Source organism: Schistocerca nitens, chromosome 2, assembly GCF_023898315.1.
Source record: "Schistocerca nitens isolate TAMUIC-IGC-003100 chromosome 2, iqSchNite1.1, whole genome shotgun sequence".
In the NCBI taxonomy this organism is placed as follows: Eukaryota; Metazoa; Arthropoda; class Insecta; order Orthoptera; family Acrididae; genus Schistocerca; species Schistocerca nitens.
Genome location: NC_064615.1, coordinates 301352675 through 301372889, shown reverse-complemented (window position 1 = coordinate 301372889; position 20215 = coordinate 301352675). Strand labels below are relative to the sequence as shown.

Below are 20215 nucleotides of genomic sequence, written 5' to 3'. Positions count from 1 at the left end.
TCAGCAGTTTGTGGAAGGCTTGCAGTTCTGCCACGTTGAACGATTCTCTTCCGTCGTCGTCGGTCCCGTTCGAGCAGGATCACTTTCCGGCCGCAGCGATGTCGGAGATTTCATGTTTTGTTGGATTCCTGATATTCTCGGTACACTCGTGAAATGGTCGTGCGGGAAAATCCCGACTTGATCGCTATCTCGGACGTGCTGTGTCCTATCACTCGTGCGCTGACTATAACAGCACGTTCAAACTCACATCTTCATAACGTGCCATTGTAACAGCAGTAACCGATCTGAGAACTGCGCCAGACACTTTTTGTCTTATATAGGCGTTGCCGACCGCAGCCCCTTTTTCTTCCTGTTTACATATCTCTGCATTTGAATATACCAGTTTCTTCGGCGCTTCAGTGTAGCTGTAGACGTGTTCCGTCTACAGTTGGCAAAAGGCGGGAGGATACAGGGGCGCAGCTTGCGACGCGTAGTGAGGTCACCGGAGACGGTGTCCAGCTGTTCCATTAGGGCAGGGCAGGCCTCGGCACGGTCCGGCTCAGCTCACCCGAGCCGGCGGCGGAGGCGTGGCGGAGGCAGAGGCAGAGGCGCGTGCTCAAGAGCGCGCCTCGCAAAACAAAGCAACCGGCCCATCCCTCACCCACCTCTCCTCTGGCCCTCTACTTCTGCACACACGCCTCTCTCTGTTGCTCCGTTCACCGCGTGTTAGCCACGTCTACACCTACGAAAAACGGCAGGCGATTACCGCCAAGGTCACCTGTAGCTCTGAGCACTATGGGACTTAACATCTGAGGTCATCAGTCCCCTAGAACTTAGAACTATTTAAACCTAACTAACCTAAGGACAACACACACATCCATGCCCGAGGCAGGATTCGAACCTGCGACCGTAGCGGTCGCGCGGTACCAGACTGACGCGCCTAGAACCGCTCGGCCACAAGGGCCGGCCAAGGTCACCTGTGTTGTCATAGCAAACACCCGTACGCCAGTCGGAGGATCCGTCTTTGCGCGCTGTAACATATTAAGTACCGCAGCTCGGACTTCTAAAATGAAGTGAAAACGATTTTAAAATACGGAGATGCCTCTATTCCAACAGCCGTTATAGTCCATCTGTTTGTCTTTCCCACCACAGAGATCACGTGTTCATCCAGTTTCATATCAGTTGGAAGATCGTTAGAACACATAACTGGCTGGCTCCATAGGTTCACCATTAATCTACCAAATCGGTCTCGGTTGAGTTCCTACTCTCACTTATCGGAACAATATTCTATTCGTTGACATTTACAAAGAAATCATATTCGAAACAACTATTTGTGGCATCATTGCTCTTGTGTCAGATTTCTGAAACGATATTTTTCAGATGGAAGACTGTGTCTCCATTGGCATCGAGTACTTACGCTGTGACTAGATGTGTTATAGCTCAACCAAGTCGACAATCGCCTAAAACGACCGTGGGAAACCTACACGGTGGCGGGCGTACTGGCATTAGAACCACAGCCGGTTTAACTCACAAGCGACTCAAGTGGCCGACTGGGGCTTCAAACTGAGAGTCCAAGCTTTTTATACGGCGAAAACTATTTAGTAGCGAGAACTGACACAGGCGAAAGAATGCGGTAGAAGTTCCAGTACACGTGCTTCAACAAACGAACCATTGCGAGAAGACTGTGAACGTTTGACCACAAGCCGATACTAACTTGGGTATAGAACATTCTCCATGTTAGTACAAATACATTTGGAATGTAAACTTTTGGATCAAGTCCCCACCTCATGGACTCAAGTTACAACCAAGGTCTACCTTGACAATGAAATATGACACTGCTAGTTAGTTACGTGTTCCAGAGATCATTTGAAAGATCGTTTTATCGAGATGATTCGGAATGAGTCAGTTTACTGCATATGTACACATGATTATCAGAGGTCGAAAATACCTTTACAGTTGTAAGGTTCTTTTATTTAACACACGCCCGGTTTCGGGCTCTTATTCGTCCATCTTCAGGTGTCGTAACTTGGTGCTGTGACCATGAGCGCCGCTCTTATACGCCCATCTTCAGGTGTCGTAACTTGGTGCTGTGAACACGAGCGCCGCGGGGGACGGGGTCACAGCACCGAGTTACGACACCTGAAGATGGGCGTATAAGAGCACGAAAACCGGGCGAGCGTTAAATAAAAGAACCTTACAACTTAGCGGCATTTTCAACCTCTGGAAATTTTTGGAAAGTTGTGGTAAGGTCTTATGGGACCAAACTGCTCAGGTCTTCGGTCCATAAGCTTACGCACTACTTAATCTAAGTTAAACTAACTAACGCTAAGGACGATACACACACCCATGCCCGAGGGAGGACTCTAACCTCAGACGGGGGGAACCGCGCGGACCGTGACAAGGGGCCGCAGACCGCGCGGCTACCCCGCACGACTCAACCTTTGGTATAATGCTCAGCTGCGGATGTTCCTCCGACAGGATTGTTTGGATACATGATCTGTGCTAACATATACCATGAACACATTATTATTTTTAGTCCTACTCATCCTACTACACTTACTTCCTTTTTAATGGCTAGCAGTTTGTAAGTAGAATAGAAGGAGTTGTCCAGGAGAAATAATTTCAAGTTAGAAAATAAAAGTTCAAATGTGTGTGAAATCTTATGGGATTTCACTGCTAAGGTCATCAGTCCCTAAGCTTACACACTACTTAACCTAAATTATCCTAAGGACAAACACACACACCCATGCCCGAGGGAGGACCCGAACCTCCGTCGGGACCAGCCGCACAATCCATGACTGCAGCGCCTTAGACTGCTCGCCTAATCCCGCGCGGCATTTCAAGTTAGATTTAAAACTTGTTTTGCTACCTGTCAGACATTTTATGTCATTGGGAGAATCGTCAGGATTTTTTGTTGCTGCATATTGACTCCTTTCTGAGCCACTGACAGCTTTAACAGTAGGTAATAAAGGTCATTTTTCCCTCGAGAGCTCTATATTTGTACATCGCTGTTCTTCTCAAATTATTTATGATGAAATTCATTAGCGAAAATATGTATTGAGACGGCGCAGTTTTAGTGCCTAGCTCCTTGACGAGGTAACTACATGATGTCTGCGGCTCAGCACAATATATTATTCTTACTGCTTGCTTTTGTGCAGTTTCTGAGTGATGAGTTCCCACAGAGAATTATTCAGTAAGACGTTATTGAATGCAAGTATGCAAAATATATCAGGATGTTGACTCTTTTCTTTCCAAGATTAGTACTTGTACGAAGAGCATAAGTAACTCAACTTAATTGTTTAGGAAGCTCAGTAATAAACTTCGTCCGGTTCAAGTTTTCATCAATTTGTACACCCAAAAACTTGGAACTTTCTACCTTATTTACTGACTCCTCTTCATGTGCTTTATCAATTCTTGGCGTGACTATTTGTTGTACAGAAATGAGTATAGTGTATTTTTTCCAAATTTAAGGGGAGTTCCTTTTCTGATAGTCACTTTATAATTCTTTGGAAAACATATAACACTGCTCCAGTACGTTGCGTACTTGAAATTACTGTAAGTAGTGCGTCTCAGAGAAGGTGTTCCACACATCGCCGTCACATTTAGAGGCAATACTTCACCCATCTCTGCAGTGAGTTACGAATTTTTCGAACACCCACGGATTATATCTTAAGTATTGACCAAGCTGTATTTCACTCCTCCAGTTCTTCAGCCGTATCAGCGGGACTCGTGAGATAATTTCAGACAGAGGTCAGACAAAGTCTAAGGCCTACGTGCAAGCAGTGATCGACATTTTGGACCATATTCGCGCGTTAGATGTTGTCTTACATCAACAGTAACGTGCGCCGGTACCATGTGATTCACATACCATTTTCCTCAACGTTATCTTTGATGTTGTAGCGCATTTTTTTTCTTTTGTCCTGTAATACAGAGATAAAAGTTGTTTTCTAGATGTAATACGTAACTGGAAATTATTTCTTTTTTGTAAGTAGATAAATATGGACGAAATTTGAGCTAAATTAGGTGGGGTGTTAGAGCAGTGTTTATGTAGTAATCATTTTAAAATATTTTCACCGTAACTACTTTCAGATTTGTTGCTGAAGGTGTCACCAAGAATCGTCCGTAACAGTCGTTCCATATAGTTCCGTAAAATTAATGAATTCAGTGCAACATTTTTCTAGGGGGGTCAGCTGTGATAACCAAGAGGGGTCCCTAATGACGCTCATATCGACGAAGGCCATCCGACACAATGCTACAGTACTATACTGCATTTGTACTTCCTAAGTTGAATGAAAATATTTAAACTACAGCTAATTAAGCTTTCAGCCCCTTTTATCAACTGCATAGTGATGTGATGCAACGCACAGGACATGGTCTGCAGATCAGAGACAGATGAGCTGGAAACAGATCCGACGCACTCGCGGGGTCAATGACCTGCGGTGTGAGTACGCTGACCAGCGGAGATGTGCCTTTAGGTGGGCTTTCACGGTCGCTCAGACAGACTGTGCCGCCATTTCCGCCTCAGGCCCACAATACAGAAAATGATGGACTGCGACAGCGTATAAATCGCGTAGTGTGCAATCCTTAGACAAAAACCGCACCCCCAGCGATGAAATGCGCTGACAGACCGCTCGCCTCGTTCACCCAGCGTTATACTGTGACGCTCACAGCCAGTACAACATCCGACCAACATTACAGCAGTCGAAATAATCGTCTTTACAAATTTTGTTTCATGAAACTTTCGATCTACTTATTTCTCGTAAATTAGCGCTAACTGCCCTTCAGCAAGGTAATTCTTTCAGTCTGTGTCAGTATACTGAAGAATACGTCATTTTTACAGGGTACGGTGAACTTCACGTTGGGTGATTCAAAACGGAATGGGTCGGTCAAGGAGGTTTCACATTACCAAAACTCTTCCCAGCAGTTCTAGAGGAATTTTTCAGATCTCTTAAATAGGAAAACGAAGAATGGATACGAATTAATGCAAGACATCTGAACAAACTTCCCTTTATTGATGTGCTGTTTGCCTCCAGTGCCGACAAACTATGACAGCCAATGGAAGAACACGCTGAGCAACTTTGAAAGTAGACTTGACAATGAGTTATCCTAAGACAAAGCAGTTGTGAAGACATCGTTATTTTGCGATAGATATATATATATATTTATCTTGTTTTTTTCCCCCGTCTGTTCATATATCTTTGATGTTGTAGCGCATTTTTTTTCTTTTGTCCTGTAATATAGAGATAAAAGTTGTTTTCTAGATGTAATACGTAACTGGAAATTATTTCTTTTTTGTAAGTAGATAAATATGTTTAGAGTTTATTGATTGTGGAAAGCTTTAATTTTTTTGTGTTTATCGTTTACTGTAATAAGTTTGGTAGAAAATAGTTGTGTGAAGATATATGTAATTTACTTGATGTTGTATAAACTGTGGGCGAGAGTATTGAGAAAGAGAGAGATAGCAATATCGATAGTCGATCCAACAAAGGGAGTGTGTGTTGTTGGGTAGCTAGAGAGGCGGACACATGTTTTACTGTGGGAGTTGTGACTTTTACGAACTGGTGAAGATTGAGTTTAGTGGCAAGCGATGTACGTTTTGAATGACTGTTTTATACCAGTACGTGATATGATAATAGTGAGTGTAGAAACAGGGCGAAGTAAATACTGAGACTGTGCCGTGAGACGAAGTAACTATGACAATGCAACCGAGAATGGGCAGTATTGTAGCTTTGTGTCTGTGAACTGAACTGCACTTGTATTTTGACTGTGTTTTCGTACACTCAAGTACTGTGAACTTACATATTTATTCGCGTTTCGATGAACTGTCGGACGCCTATAAACAGTAACAGTCGTTATGAACTTATGCGAACTGTCTATTGTGTGTGAGTACATTCCCGCCCAGGACGGTTTTCCGCGATCGCGGCAGTCATAATACGAATTCACTTTCTATAGAATTCGCCGTCGGCAAGTTTTATAAACCGTGTGTGGCATAAGTAAACTTTGTGTGTGCCAGAAACATTAATACTGTGCACATACGGACATCTGTAACAACAATTACATCGACCAACCTGTGGCCTGCAAAACGCCACTGTAATCAGATTTGCAGCTTAATGAATACCACCGCCCGCCCGATTACGAGGAAAAATCATCAGCTGCAATCACACGACCGTGGGAGCAGATCTCAGCGTTTCACCAGGACCAGCCAGCTGCCGTCGATATCGCGACCATCGTCACAACACACAAGATAAGATTTAAAAGCAGCGCTCCCCTCTCAAAGACTCAAAATTTTTGCAAACAATTTTAATTTCCTTTTGGCTGACATACACGTAACATTTGTCTTCTTTAGAATAAAAGTGTTCCCCACGAAGTGGTGTGTTCTATGTAGACATTGTTGACTTTCATTAGCAGTAGCCATTTCCCTTATAATTATTTCCATTTTCATTTTTTTTTTACATTTTAAATCCGCTGCCGCTGCATGTGTATTTTTTTATAACTTTTGGAGGGTATGTGTGTAAATTAGTGTGCCGTAGCATTTACCAGAAGTATTGTAATGCTTTGCTACGTGGACAAGGGCGCCCGCCATTAATTTCTTAAACGTCGACCAATGACAGTGAAGCTCGCTTGCTATTGGTGCTAACATTCTATAGTGGGTAAATCAAAGGTGGTTAGCTGTCAAACAACACGGGTTGTGGTTACTTAGAATGAGAGTCGTGTAAAATTGTGCGTTCATCACTCAATTTTGGTATTCTTTTAGTTTATTGATGTTAGAAACAAATTTTTTTGTCAATGTCCTTAAATCTTATTTAATATGGTTATTCTATGCTAAACTGGGATAAATGCACGGTCAGATATTGTGTTGGGAACTAAAATTTGGAGAAACGTCTATTTAGATACGACTTGATTTGGACTGCATTAGTTAACACGGTACTTTTCGGGTATTTTGGCAATACTTAGTGACAGGGTAGAATCGCAGTCGTCACACAGTGTATGGCCCATACACCGAGAATGAAGCAATACAAATTAACAATGAAATCATACAATGTGCTGGTGAGTATCCGCGTTTAGGACAATTCAAGACAATGGCAGGATGGCCAGTAGAATAAATACATTGACGAGTAGAAATGTGTTCGAGTGTTTTTGGTAAACTAAATAGAATTTTAAAAACCGAGTATCAAACGTCTCTGAAACAGAAAGCTTGCAGGTCCGTGCGTGTAAACAGTTTTAACTTACGGTAGTGAAGCAGGGACTTTTAGGGCAGAAACCATCCAAAATCTAAAGTTTGCTCTGCATGCATTAGAGAGATATAAATGTCGAGAATCACTAACAGAGACAGCGAAAAAAACTACTCGACCACACAACAGACTGCAGTGGAAGTCTAATATTGACCGCAGTGGAAAGAAGCGGGCCTGGTAGCCGGTAGATGGATGGCAGGTGTGGTAGGGAAGGTCTCTACTTGATAGGAACGGAGAGGGTGTTCAGAAACTCCCTTTAGAAATTCTTAGGACTTGTAGAGGAGGATGTGTAAACAATACGAGGTGTGGCTAGAAAAAAACCGGACTAGTACTGGTGAAACAATAAAACAAATGCAATAAGGCTGAAAGTCGCGTGGCCTGTCACGTGACTCTCGCTCCGCCTACTGCTCGAGTTTCATCTGCCTCCTGCACTCAGTCTGCCCGTGGCGTCTGTTTTAAGTAGTTGACGTTTTATCTGTGCGTCGGAAAATGTTGAGTGTACAGAAAGAACAGCGTGTTAACATCAAATTTTGTTTCAAACTAGGAAAATCTGCAAGTGAAACGTTTGTAATGTTACAACACGTGTACGGCGATGATTGTTTATCGCGAACACAAGTGTTTGAGTGGTTTAAACGATTTAAAGATGGCCGCGAAGACACCAGTGATGACACTCGCACTGGCAGACCATTGTCAGCAAAAACTGATGCAAACATTGAAAAAATCGGTAAACTTGTTCGACAAGATCGCCGTTTAACAATCAGAGCAGTGTCTGAGTTAACAGGAGTTGACAAGGAAAGTGTTAGGCAGATTCTTCATCAAAGTTTCAACATGAACAAAGTGTGTTCAAAAATGGTTCCAAAGTGTCTCACAATTGAGCAGAAGGAACGCCGAAGAATGATTTGTTCTGACATCCTGGAAAACATTGAAAGTGATCCCACCTTCTTACAAAATGTTATTACTTGCGATGAATCGTGGTTTTTTACTTACGATCCCGAAACTAAACGCCAGTCGATGCACTGGAAAACTCCTGGTTCTCCACGACAAAAAAAAGCACGAATGTCAAAATCGAAATTCAAGTCAATGATGATTGTTTTCTTTGACATCAAAGGGATTGTGCACATTGATTGGGTACCAGAGGGACAAACAGTGAATCAGCATTACTACATTAGCGTCCTGGCTACCCTACGTGAGCGAGTACGGAGAAAACGGAACGATTGGTGGAGAAAAAAAAGGTCATGGATCCTTCACCAAGACAATGCCCCAGCTCACAGTGCGTTGTCAGTGAAGACGTTTTTGGCAAAACACAACATTCCCATCTTAGATCATCCACCCTACTCACCTGATTTGGCCCCCTGTGACTTTTTTCTTTTCCCTAAAGTCAAGTCAGCTTTGAAAGGAACTAGATTTGAGACTGTTGAAGCAGTAAAAGAAAAAGCGATGGAAGTAATGTATGGACTTACCGAAAATGATCTGCAGCATTGCTATGAACAGTGGAAAATTCGTATGGAGCGGTGTAGAGACCGAGGAGGAGAGTACATTGAAGGAGATAACATGAAATTGTAAATAATTGTAAATAAATGTTTTTTCCAGCATCAGTCCGGCTTTTTTCTAGCCGCACCTCGTACTTTGAATAGAAACCTACATCCCTACGACGGTTTCAGTTCAGATGTTTAACTCATACACTTCCGCTTGAGGAACTGCATTAGACATGATGCAGAACAGTTATTAAGTAACAATTCGGAAGGAAGCACAACGAAACATCCATTTATTACTTAAGCACATTTTTTGTTTGCATTAACATTGAACAGTGCTCGTTTACATTATTCCAAGACTGTACGGACGGAACAGTACTGATCCATTACAACAGCGGCTCGATGTGGTGACCACCAACGTTGTTACCTATGAAGCATGTTCAGGTACACACTCTCCATCCCACCTGCTGTCTTTTCAATTCCTAGTGCAACTCCCAGAACTCGTGGCAGCAGCTCTTCACATGTCTCCACAGGAGTCTTAAATCAAATTTTACCCACGAGTCCACAAGAAGTAGTCCATACAGGCGACTGCCTGACGTAGTACACGTCACGTGTCTACTCCATTGCATACCAGGACAAGCAACTCTGAGAGTTTTCTCTTTCCCTCAGCAGACGTGGACGCGTTACACACCTGAATAGGAACTGTCGTAGAACGGAAACAGCACGTTTCTGGACGTGGGTTCCTATTCAAAATATTATGTGCGCCTCTCCTCCACAAGTCCTAGAAGTTTGTACCGGGAATTTCTGACATCCTTATAATCAAAGGCAGATATGACGACCAAGTGGAAGGATAGTAGGTGACGGTAAAAAACACACAGACGCATCACGCATGCGTATGCTTGAAGGCTGTATTGCGCGGGAAAAAAACCCTCTGCAGCAATGACTTTTGAATATCTCAAGATAATGATATTTTAGGGGGATGTGGCACAATTTTTCTATCGAGATGTAACGGAGTTATATGCTGTCATTTGGAGATGACCTTAGCCCTGAAACCAACAAAATCAAAAGTAGTTTGAGTAGTTGTCGATAATCAATTCCTGAAAGAAATCTATCATGACACCTAACAACAAACTGTTTAAAACTAACGAAAAATATAACAAGTGAATTCCACTTTTTCTTAGATATAAGGCATACTTATAACAACAGCACATTATTGCTGATTGCTTGCTGGCTCTATTGCTATAATAAATCCTACCGATATTTTGTTTCATGATTCGTGTAGCAAACTCATATTGCAGATGTTGAAACCAGTTTAATTCATTGCCCCATATTTTTCTACGATGAATTGAGGACATATAAAGATTAAAGACCACAGAAGGATAATAGCTGTCATGGGGGACCAACTCATTTGGCTAATTTCAAAATTGAATCAAGTATTAACAAAGAAAGCTGCTGTGCGATACTGAAATTCATTTAACGATTATTTTGAAAAGCAACGTTGTTCAGCAGATGCTGGAGGACAAAATATCATCATACAACTGTAATCCAACCACATCAACGGAAATGCTATTACTAAAATATAACTCATAATATTAAATTTTCCATAACTTCCTAATTGTTAAAAACTTGTAAAATCAAAAGCAAATTTGGAATGAACACTTAAAATACTTTAAGATGAGACAATTTAGACATAAATTCGCAGTCTTGTTAAATTTCGCAAAACTTTCATCTATTTTACCAAGATGGAGGACTGATTTGAAGAAATAACAGTGGAGTCAAGTACGATTGCTACTACATTAATATACATTCAAACAATTTTGATATACCACAGAAAAACACTTTCAACTTGATATTAATGTAAATTAAAACAGAGCTACCTTTCGCTCAGCTTAATTCTGTTATTAAATACATTATCAAATTCCTTAAACTGGTGGGGAAAGTTATGTCTTTAAATAGATTTTAGAGAGACGCCAAGCGTGATTTGAGAGTGAGCTGATGTGGTAGGTCACGTAGACCTGCAGTTCTTTGTTTTTGTAAATCCCAACCAAATGTAAGTTGGCAACAGTGTAAAAGAATGGCCAACGTCAGTCATGAGCGACATGTGACTTGTTTACAAAATAAATACTGAGCTAGAAAGACATGTTTCCATCTATAAATATTTACATTGAAATCTGACAGCACAAATGAACTTCAAGACCAGAGACCAGGAACTGCCTGCAGCCATCAAACTCATCACACTACACTGATGAGATCTACAAGTTGGATTCGTTGGGTACTGCTGCTGTACTGAGAGGGGCTCTGACCTTTCTTTTATATCAACCCCAAGCTTAGGTAATGCCACAGTACTCTAGGTCATTGCGGTGTTGCGGTATCTTCGTAAATTTGCAGTGAATAAAACAAACTCAATTAAACTGTTGCCCTTGGATTTATAAAGACGTCGCCCTGCGATAGAGGAAGCGTATGTAGAGTTTAACATCTGCCGACAGCAAAACCACTGGGCCAGATGGGGAAGGAGGAGTCTTCGATCTTACTTCAGCATCTTATGTTGTTATTTGGAAAGCCGCGACGATCTAAGTGAGGTTTGAGGTAATTCGAGTCCAGTATTGTAAACTCATCTGGTGTGACAGTGGAATGACGAGTGGTTACCACACGCGGGCAGTGCTTCAAGTTGTCGCAGGAAAATTGAATGGCTTACCTTGCGCAAGACTTGGCTGTTTGTAGGTCCAATGTTGTGACTCTTGTCACACCTGGAAAAAAAGACAAGTATTAATTGCGCATTTGGTTATGTAAAGAAATATGTGAATCGTATAATTTACTAAGCAATATTTTGTCATGGCTTAACGAAATGAAAAATATTTGTGTGTTTAATTTGAAATATTTGTGCAAGTTGTCATTTGCATAAAATGTTACACGCTTAGGCACAATTTGTAGGATACGTGTTATGTAAAGGATGGAGTGCTTTTGTACTGTATCGAAGTTACTTTTGGAAGCACCTATTAGCTGATCATGATATTACTGCCGCCGGTCTCGGGCGCCTTGGCACAGTTCACGCGGCTCCCCCCCCCCCCCCCCCCCCCCTCCCAATCGCGGAGGTTCGAGTCCTCCCTCGGGGAGGGTCGTTTGTTGTCGTTAATTTAGGTTAGATTAAGTAGTGTGTGAGTCTAGGGATCGATGACCTCAGCAGGTTGGTCCCATACGAACTTACCACCACATGATATTACTGCACTCGGCCTCCCCTCTCCGTTATCGGAAACACGCGACGCCGTTACGACAAACAAGCTCTGTGGTGACCAAGAAAAACGCATCACACTGTGAATGCTTACAGGACAGTTGTGGTTCAGCATGTCTTCACGATGAGATCTCAAGGTAAGCCGATCGAACCGCACTCACTCCCTAGTGCAGTAATATTGTGGTCGCCTAGTACACTGACAGGCCTAAACGTAAAGACCGCCTCGTTAATACCGTGATGGTCCAGCTGTGCAACACAATACGGAAATGTTTCTGGTTGTTAACTATTCGATAACGCCACGTTAGTTTTCCGGAGGTATGTGTGCACCTGATGTCTTCGCACAGGTCTCGCGGTTCTACATCTACACAGAGATACTCCGCAAGCCAACGTACGGTTCGTGCCGGCGAATACGTTGTGCAAAACTATTCATTTCCGTTCCTGTTGTACTCGCAGATTGAGCGAGGGGAAAACAACAGTCTGCCATAATTTCTCCTATCTTTTCTTCGTGGTCCTTACGCGCAGTGTATATTGCCCCCAGTAGAATCGTTCGGCAGTCTACGTCAAATGGCAGTTCTGTAAATTTTCCCAATAAAGTTTTCGAAAAGAACTTCGTCTTCTCTCCAGTAATTCCCATTTGAGCTCCCAAGCAGCTTCGTGTTGTTCAGCAGCCCACCTCTGACTTGCTTCGATGTCTTCCTTCAGTCTGACCCCTGGTACGAATGCCAAACACTCGAGCAGTATTCAGGAATAGGTCGCACTAACGTCCTATATGCGGTCATCCTTTACAAATGAACCACACATTCCTAAAATTTTCCCAATAAACCGAAGTAGACCATTCGCCTTCCCTGCAACAGTTATCACATACTCGTTTCATCTCATGTCGCTCTGCAGCGTTTTACGCCTAGATATTTGATCGACGTGATTGTGCCAAGCACGACATCACTAATACTGTATTCTAGCTTTACGGGTTTTTTCCTTACTCATATGTATTAGCTTACATTTCTCTACATTTAGAGCTAGCTGTCATTCATCAAATCGACTAGGAAGTTTGTGTAAGTCACCTTGTATCCTCCTACAGTCACTCAAATTCGATATCTTCTCATACACTATAACAACGTCAGCAGACAGCCACAAAATGCTGCTGACCATGTCCGCCAGATCACATATGTATACAGAAAAAAAAACAGCGGTCCTATCACACTTCTCTGGGGACTCCTGAGGATACCCTTGTCTCTGATGAACACTCGCTGTCGGGGACGACATACTGAGTTCTGTTGCTTAAGATGTCTTCGAGACACTCACGTACCTGGGAACTGTAACGTCCCCATATCGACAGAGCAGCGATGATCTGCGTTTAAGAGCCTGCCGCGAGGGAGACACTCTTCTGTTTCACCTGTGGTAACGGCTCACTGCCTTTTCCATTACAGGTGCGGTAACCACTTTGTAATATATAGCATTTACGTCAATATCGTAAAATATATTTAATTCAATCAGTGCTTGTAATAATTTAACATTAGTCGCCACTATATTAAATAATTATCCACGTTTCTTAATACAGCTTTAGATTGTCTGTGGGACTGTCGCTATATTCCGATAACAAAGAGGTGTATTTGGCCAGCAGAAATTATCACCACTGTTAGTGCAAGTTGGACGTCCAGAATAACTCAGACCGTCGTCTTCTCAAACTTTTAGCTCGGGGTTTTCAAAGTCCAATATCTTCAGATTATTGTGTAATAATTTCAGTTTCAAATAACACGTTCATGCCATCGCTTTGTTAAACAGGTAATGCCACAACTGCAGGTATTTTCTTAGTAAGATTACAGGTGTCCCGGCTAGTCGCACTCACTTGCGCCATTGCGTAATTAAGACGTTTCTTCATAACTGATTCACCCATTTAAGCTAAATTTTATTGAAATCACTAACTTCGAAATCCAATAGCCAGCCACTAAACCTTTCACGGGATCGTCGGGTAATAAACCTTGTACTGTTTTCATATCATCCCCCTGCGTAGCTGGGTGGTACCGTGCTCGCCTCCCATGCAAGTGGGCCCGGGTTCGACGCCCGGCCGGGTTGAAGATTTTCTCCGCTCGTGGGCTGGGTGGTGTGTTGTCCTCATCTCATTTCATCCTCTTCACCGGCGCGCAAGTCGCCAAATGTGGCGTCGAATGAAATAAGATTTGCACTTGGCGGTCGAACTTCCCCGAATAGGGGCCTCATGGCCAGCGATGCCATACGCTCGTTTCCATTATCATCCCTTCTTAGTAAAAGAACATATATAAACTGACGAAATACGCAATGGAGGAAGAAACATTTATTAGACCTATTCCGTTTGCTCGTATCTTCGGTAACAGTCGGCACTAGGGCACAGTGTCAGATACTTTACGGAAATCTAGAAATACGGAATCCTCCATCTGCCCTGGATCCATATTTCGCAAACAAGAGCAAACTGAAACTTCCTGGCAGATTAAAACTGTGTGCCCGACCGAGACTCGAACTCGGGACCTTTGCAGGAGAGCTTCTGTAAAGTTTGGAAGGTAGGAGACGAGGTACTGGCAGAAGTAAAGCTGTGAGTACCGGGTGTGAGTCGTGCTTCGGTAGCTCAGTTGGTAGAGCACTTGCCCGCGAAAGGCAAAGGTCCCGAGTTCGAGTCTCGGTCGGGCACACAGTTTTAATCTGCCAGGAAGTTTCATATCAGCGCACACTCCGCTGCAGAGTGAAAATCTCATTCTGGAAGAGCAAACTGAGCTTCGTACAAGGTATGCTTTCTCTTTTGACAAGTAGTTGGCCTAACGCGGAGAAACATTTTGTCGATGGTCTGTGCTGCAGTGGGCAGAGCTATGAACAAAGGTAGCAGCGATCGTGCCGCGCGGCGTCGAAAGCTGCTCGGCTGAAGGGGTGTGGGTGGGGGTGGGAGGCGAGCCGTAATCACGGCGACGCTCCCCGTAATTGGGTCAAGAGCCGGCCGATCGCTGCCAATCAATAGCGCGCTCGCACCTTTCGACACCGGCCGCAGGTCGTCCTCACCCCAACCACAGCCACGGACAGACTGGCTAACCACTGCGTCACATCTGCAAGCGGCCATAAGGACCCACGAAAAAGGCATAAAACTAACAAGCTTGCAAAGAAAATCTCCAGCAGGCTTTTGTGTTAGCAGAATATAAGGAAAGGTGTCGCCGCGGACTTATCACCGTGCCATGCATGAATAAGAGGGAGCAGGACCTCACAGTGAATGTGAGAGTAAGGCAGTGAAAGTGAAGTGATTAAGCGTGTGGAGCTCATAGCTTTACGGTCAACTGTCACATCGTCGGCAACACTCATGCTTACAGTAAACGATGTTTAAACAGTAAGGAAGGAAAAAGAAAGAAAGAAAGAGAGAAAGAGAGAGAGAGAGAGAGAGACTAGGAGAAGTGCTACTAAGATATCTGGCGTAGTTAACATTTAGCGTTAGGTAACTATAGATTTCTGTTACATGTAAATATCTCAGCTATCGGATGTTTTTTGTGTCATATTCAGTTGTATCTTTACAATTAAGGGCAATGCTGCCTAGTGAGTACTAACAACAGACCTATAACGGTAGCAAACGCTCTAGTTATTCAGAACCCGAGGAACACCTGAACGTCAGCATAGAAGTGGAGAGAATAACAGTATGTAGACAAGTAGCCCTGCGGTGTGGCTTCGGCGGATATTCCAAACCACAAAAACCCTGCTGTTGTGATGGGGATTTACCCATATCTCTTTCTATCTTCTATTCCCTCTTTCCTTTTTTTGTCTTTTATTTATATGTGTCCGATTTTTCGGCATACTGAACACCTTTTAGCTTAAGTAACAATAGGCTGCACAGATCAGTAACCGAATTTTCATTCTTTTAGTTGTTATTGTACCATGAAAGAAAAGTATATACACAAATTGTGAATGAACGCGACAGTTGTATATCAGTCATTATTGTAATTATGACTCTTAGTTGTGTAACCAATGGAATGTTGGATCCGTTGTGTATCTAGACTGCAGGCAAATAAGCTTCACACGGCAAGTAAACCCATACATATTACAAAAATGGATGTACATATGTGTGGGTACGTAATTGCGTATTTTCCACATCTTCTCCTAAACCACTTAACCAATTTTAATCAAACTAGGTATACATTGTCCTTACTGTCAGGCAACAATAACTGTGGGGTTAAGAACCACAGGCAACCATAGCTGTGGGGATTAGAACCACCTACTTGTCATAGTTCACGACATAAGACGTCACAAACACTGAGATGCGTAAAAAATTGCTGCATCATGCATTACATTTAAATTTATTACTTCTTTGTTGCTAATTCTATTCGCAACACATTTTGCAGACAGTATCCACATTTAGCACTGAAGGTACGTACACAAATATATCACTCTGCGATTCATATATCACGAGATATGTCATGAACTCTGAGATGTGTGAAAAAATCCCGTATGCTGCATGAAATTTTAATAAATGTATTCTTTATTATAAAGACAATAGTACAATTGAATCAGCTTGAAGAAATACCTGACACCTCAGCTGGCAGCGCTTTTGATAGCTTTCAACTGCGACGCGCGAACAGCTTTAGGCGAAAACAATAACCGTCTGTAGAGCCGTGGAGAGGTGTTGCCATAGAGTCGTTTACAAAATCGCGTTGGAGACACGCGAGACAGCTGCTCACAGCGTACAGAAACTGTCCGCAGTCATGCCGCATTGACTCTGCTGCATGATTTCAAAGGTGTTTTCACGACTACATGGACACTACATTACAGACACAGTTCATTTTTTGTTTTCGTTTCTAACAGAAAAATAGTAAAATGAATACTAGGACAGTTCTAGGTATGTCAACTAGTAAATAAATAAATAATGCGCTACGCCGTCAACCGCAAGATGGCTACCCCTCACGGCTACACCTGTGGGCCATGTCATGGGACACGCCAGATGCCGCACCAGCGGGCGCTTCAACACTTCCTATGAAGAGTCTTGTCCTACTCAGTGAAACCGTGCAGTAGTTCATATTACGTGTTGGCGGTACACCCAAGACTGACATAGGCGTACGTAAAATTATTACTTTGAGTGATGTAAGATTATACTATGCATAATACATAGAGTACGGCAGTTATTAATTAACAATCCACGTCTGCTACATAATATTCTGACAGCCGTATGGATACAACGTACTGGGATATTTAAGAACCAGAAAAATAAATCTATAAAATAAAGTCTTAGAATTTAAAAATTGTGCTACGTAAGTGGTATCCATTTTTCGCAATGCAGACGCGAAGGCTGCTTGCAAAGATACTTGATCTGGTGTAGCACTATCTCCTACTTCCCGTTACACTCGTCGAGTACAATTATTTGTTTACATACACGTTCTGATTAAGATTTGAAACTATGCTTTAGTCCGTCTCTTCTGGCTTCCACGATTTATCTAACGGTTCTGACACGACCACGGTTCCTTGGCTACTGAAATGCCACTGCATAGGCAACACTGCTTCACTACGCAACAAGGAAAATATTGTGTAATACGAGAGTTACTAACAATTGAAAACCTTGATATTTTTACTGCGCCATATACACGAGATACACAGAATGATAACAATAATTGTAATTCAAGATCTTGCGTGCAACAAATTTTAAGTCTGAAATTCGTAATCAAATATATAAGAATGAGAGCCAATAGTATTTACACTAAAGTGTCAAAGAAATTGGTACACCTGCCTAACATCGTGTAGGGCTCTCGCGAGCTCGCAAAAGTGACGCAACACGACGTGGCATGGACTCTCGCAATTCCTAAAGGAGTGCTGGAGGGAACTGACACCATGAATCCTGCAGGACTAACCATAAATCAGTAAGAGTACAAGGGGGTGGAGATCTATTCTAAACAGCACGTTGCAAGACATCCCAGCTATGCTCAGTAACGTTCATGTCTGGGAAGTTTGGTGGCCAGCGGAAGTGTTTAAACTTAGAAGAGTGTTCCTGGAGCCACTGTGTAGCAACTATGTGGGGTGTCGCATTGTCGTGCTGCACACGCCCCACACCATTACAGATACTCCATCAGCTTGAACAGTCCCCTGCTGACATGCAGGGTCTGTGGATTCATGAGGTTGTCACAATATTCGTGCACGTCCATTCGCTCGATACAATTTGAAACGAGACTCGTCCGACTAGGCAACATGTTTCCATTCATCAACAGTCCAAAGTCGATGTTGACGGGCCCAGACGAGGAGTAAAGCTTTGTGTCGTGCGGTCATCAAGGGTATACGAGTGGGCCTTCGGCTCCGAGAGGCCATATCGATGATGTTTCGTTGAGTGGTTCGCACGCTGACACTTCTTGATGACCCAGCACTGAAATCTGCAGCAACTTGCGGAAGCGTTGCACTTCTGCCACGTTGAGTGATTCTCTTCAGTGGTCGTTGATCCCGTTCTTGCAGGATTTTTTTCCGGCCGCAGCGATGTCCGAGATCTGATGTTTTACCAGATTCCTAATATTCATAGTACATTCGTGAAATGGTCGTACGGGAAAATCCCCACTTGATCGCTACCTCTGAGATGCTGTGTGCCATCGCTCGTGCACCAACTATAACACCACTTTCAAACTCACTTAAATCTTGATAACCTCCGATTGTAGCAGCAGTAACCGATCTGACTGCTGCTCCAGACACTTGTTGTCTTACACTGGCGTTGCCGACCGCAGCGTCGTATTCTGCCTGTTTACATATCTCTGTATTTGAACACGCATGCGTATACCAGTTTGGCACTTCAGTGTATATAACATCTGTGACTAAAAAAAAAAAACCACATATGATTCGATTGATAGAGAAAAAATATTCAGCACCTTATAAGCGTTTGGAGCAGACACCAAATCAGTTGCAATCATAAAAGATACATCAATCATTAATAAATACAAAATGGAAAGTTAAGCTTTTACGTGAAACCTCTAAAGAATTTGAGGTTTAAACTGGCGTAAGACAAGGAGACGGATTGTCCCTGCTTTGGTGACCAGGGGCAGCGGCCGCAACCCTCACGACAGTTACGAAGCGCGGGTCAATGCAGGCGACCCTCCATAGTAGCCACGTGCGGACTTATAGCATGTAGAAAGGCAGACCGCCACTAGGCGCATCGAGAGCTGCGGACCACCGGCTACCTCGCCTCGCTGGCCGCACCACCAAACCACGCCACCATCCGGTCACGAGTGACCAGGTTAGGGGGCAGCAAGTCTCTTCCTAAAGAAAGACTGCTTAAGCCGACCCATAGACCACTGCGGACAGTCCGCACCAGCGACATATGGCAGAGTCGTGCGCCGACTGCTTGGAGTCCATCACTTCAGCTCTGGTCGACGCCGAGAAATTAGGCTTCGTCGTAGGCAACAGTTTCTCGAGTGCTAGTTTTTCACGTTTTAGTTCCAGCTCCTGGGAATTCGTTAGAGTCTATACAACAGAATTGTATTTAGTTGGAAGCGCTGAAGTGGGGGAGTTAATTTCTTGTTATCCCTATTATGACCACCAGTCGTTTGCAAGCTAATATAGAAAATGTTTGTAACATCTAGGGGGGATCTCCTCAATTAGTAGGATTTTTCAGTTCCCACTGCTGTTCATTTCCGTATTACAAAAGGTAAAAAAGAAATAGAGGTAAATAACAGCAGAAGGAGGAATTTAAAAAAATCTGAGTGTTTGGTCATTTTGGCTGAAACTATAGAAGCTGCAACAATACAGATAAAACTTGTAAAAGAGACAACATCAAAAACAGGCCTATGTATGTCTTTTGAAGGTGTATGGCAGATGCCAAGGAAGCACCGAAATCTACCTCTACATGACTACTCTGCAATTCACGCTGAAGTGCTTGAAATTGGGTTCATTGAGCCACTTTTAGACTACTGAGAAATAGTTCCAGTGTCGAATAGCATGTGGGAGAAAACGAACACTTAAATTTTTATATGCGAGTTCTGATTTCTGGTAGTTTATGAGAACGGTCGTCTATCCCAATTTGGTAATTGAAATTTCGTGAAAACATCTAGCTGTAACAAGAAAAGTCTTCGTTTAAATAGCTGCCACCCCAACTCGTGCATCATATCCGTGACACTCTTTCCTGTTTTTCGCGTTAATACAAAACGAGCTGCCCTTCTCTGAAATTTTTCCATGTCCACCGTCAACCCTATCTGATAATGACTGCATACAGCGCAGGAATATTCCAGGGCAGGACGAAGAAGCGTAGAATATGCAGTATCTTTAGCAGATATGGGTCGAATTCCAACTATTCTGGCAGTAAAAGCAGTCTATGGTTAGCTTTTCCCCCAACGTTT

At 43.1% G+C, this 20215-nt stretch overlaps 1 protein-coding gene across 1 annotated transcript in view; it reads right to left on the bottom strand.

Annotated features, from left to right (window-relative positions):
- Positions 1-20215, bottom strand: part of LOC126234996 (uncharacterized) — a 557903-nt gene that overhangs the window by 232948 nt on the left and 304740 nt on the right. The window contains exon 4 of the mRNA XM_049943733.1: positions 11379-11430. Coding sequence (XP_049799690.1) covers positions 11379-11430 — 52 coding nt within the window. The remainder of the gene's footprint in view (positions 1-11378; positions 11431-20215) is intronic.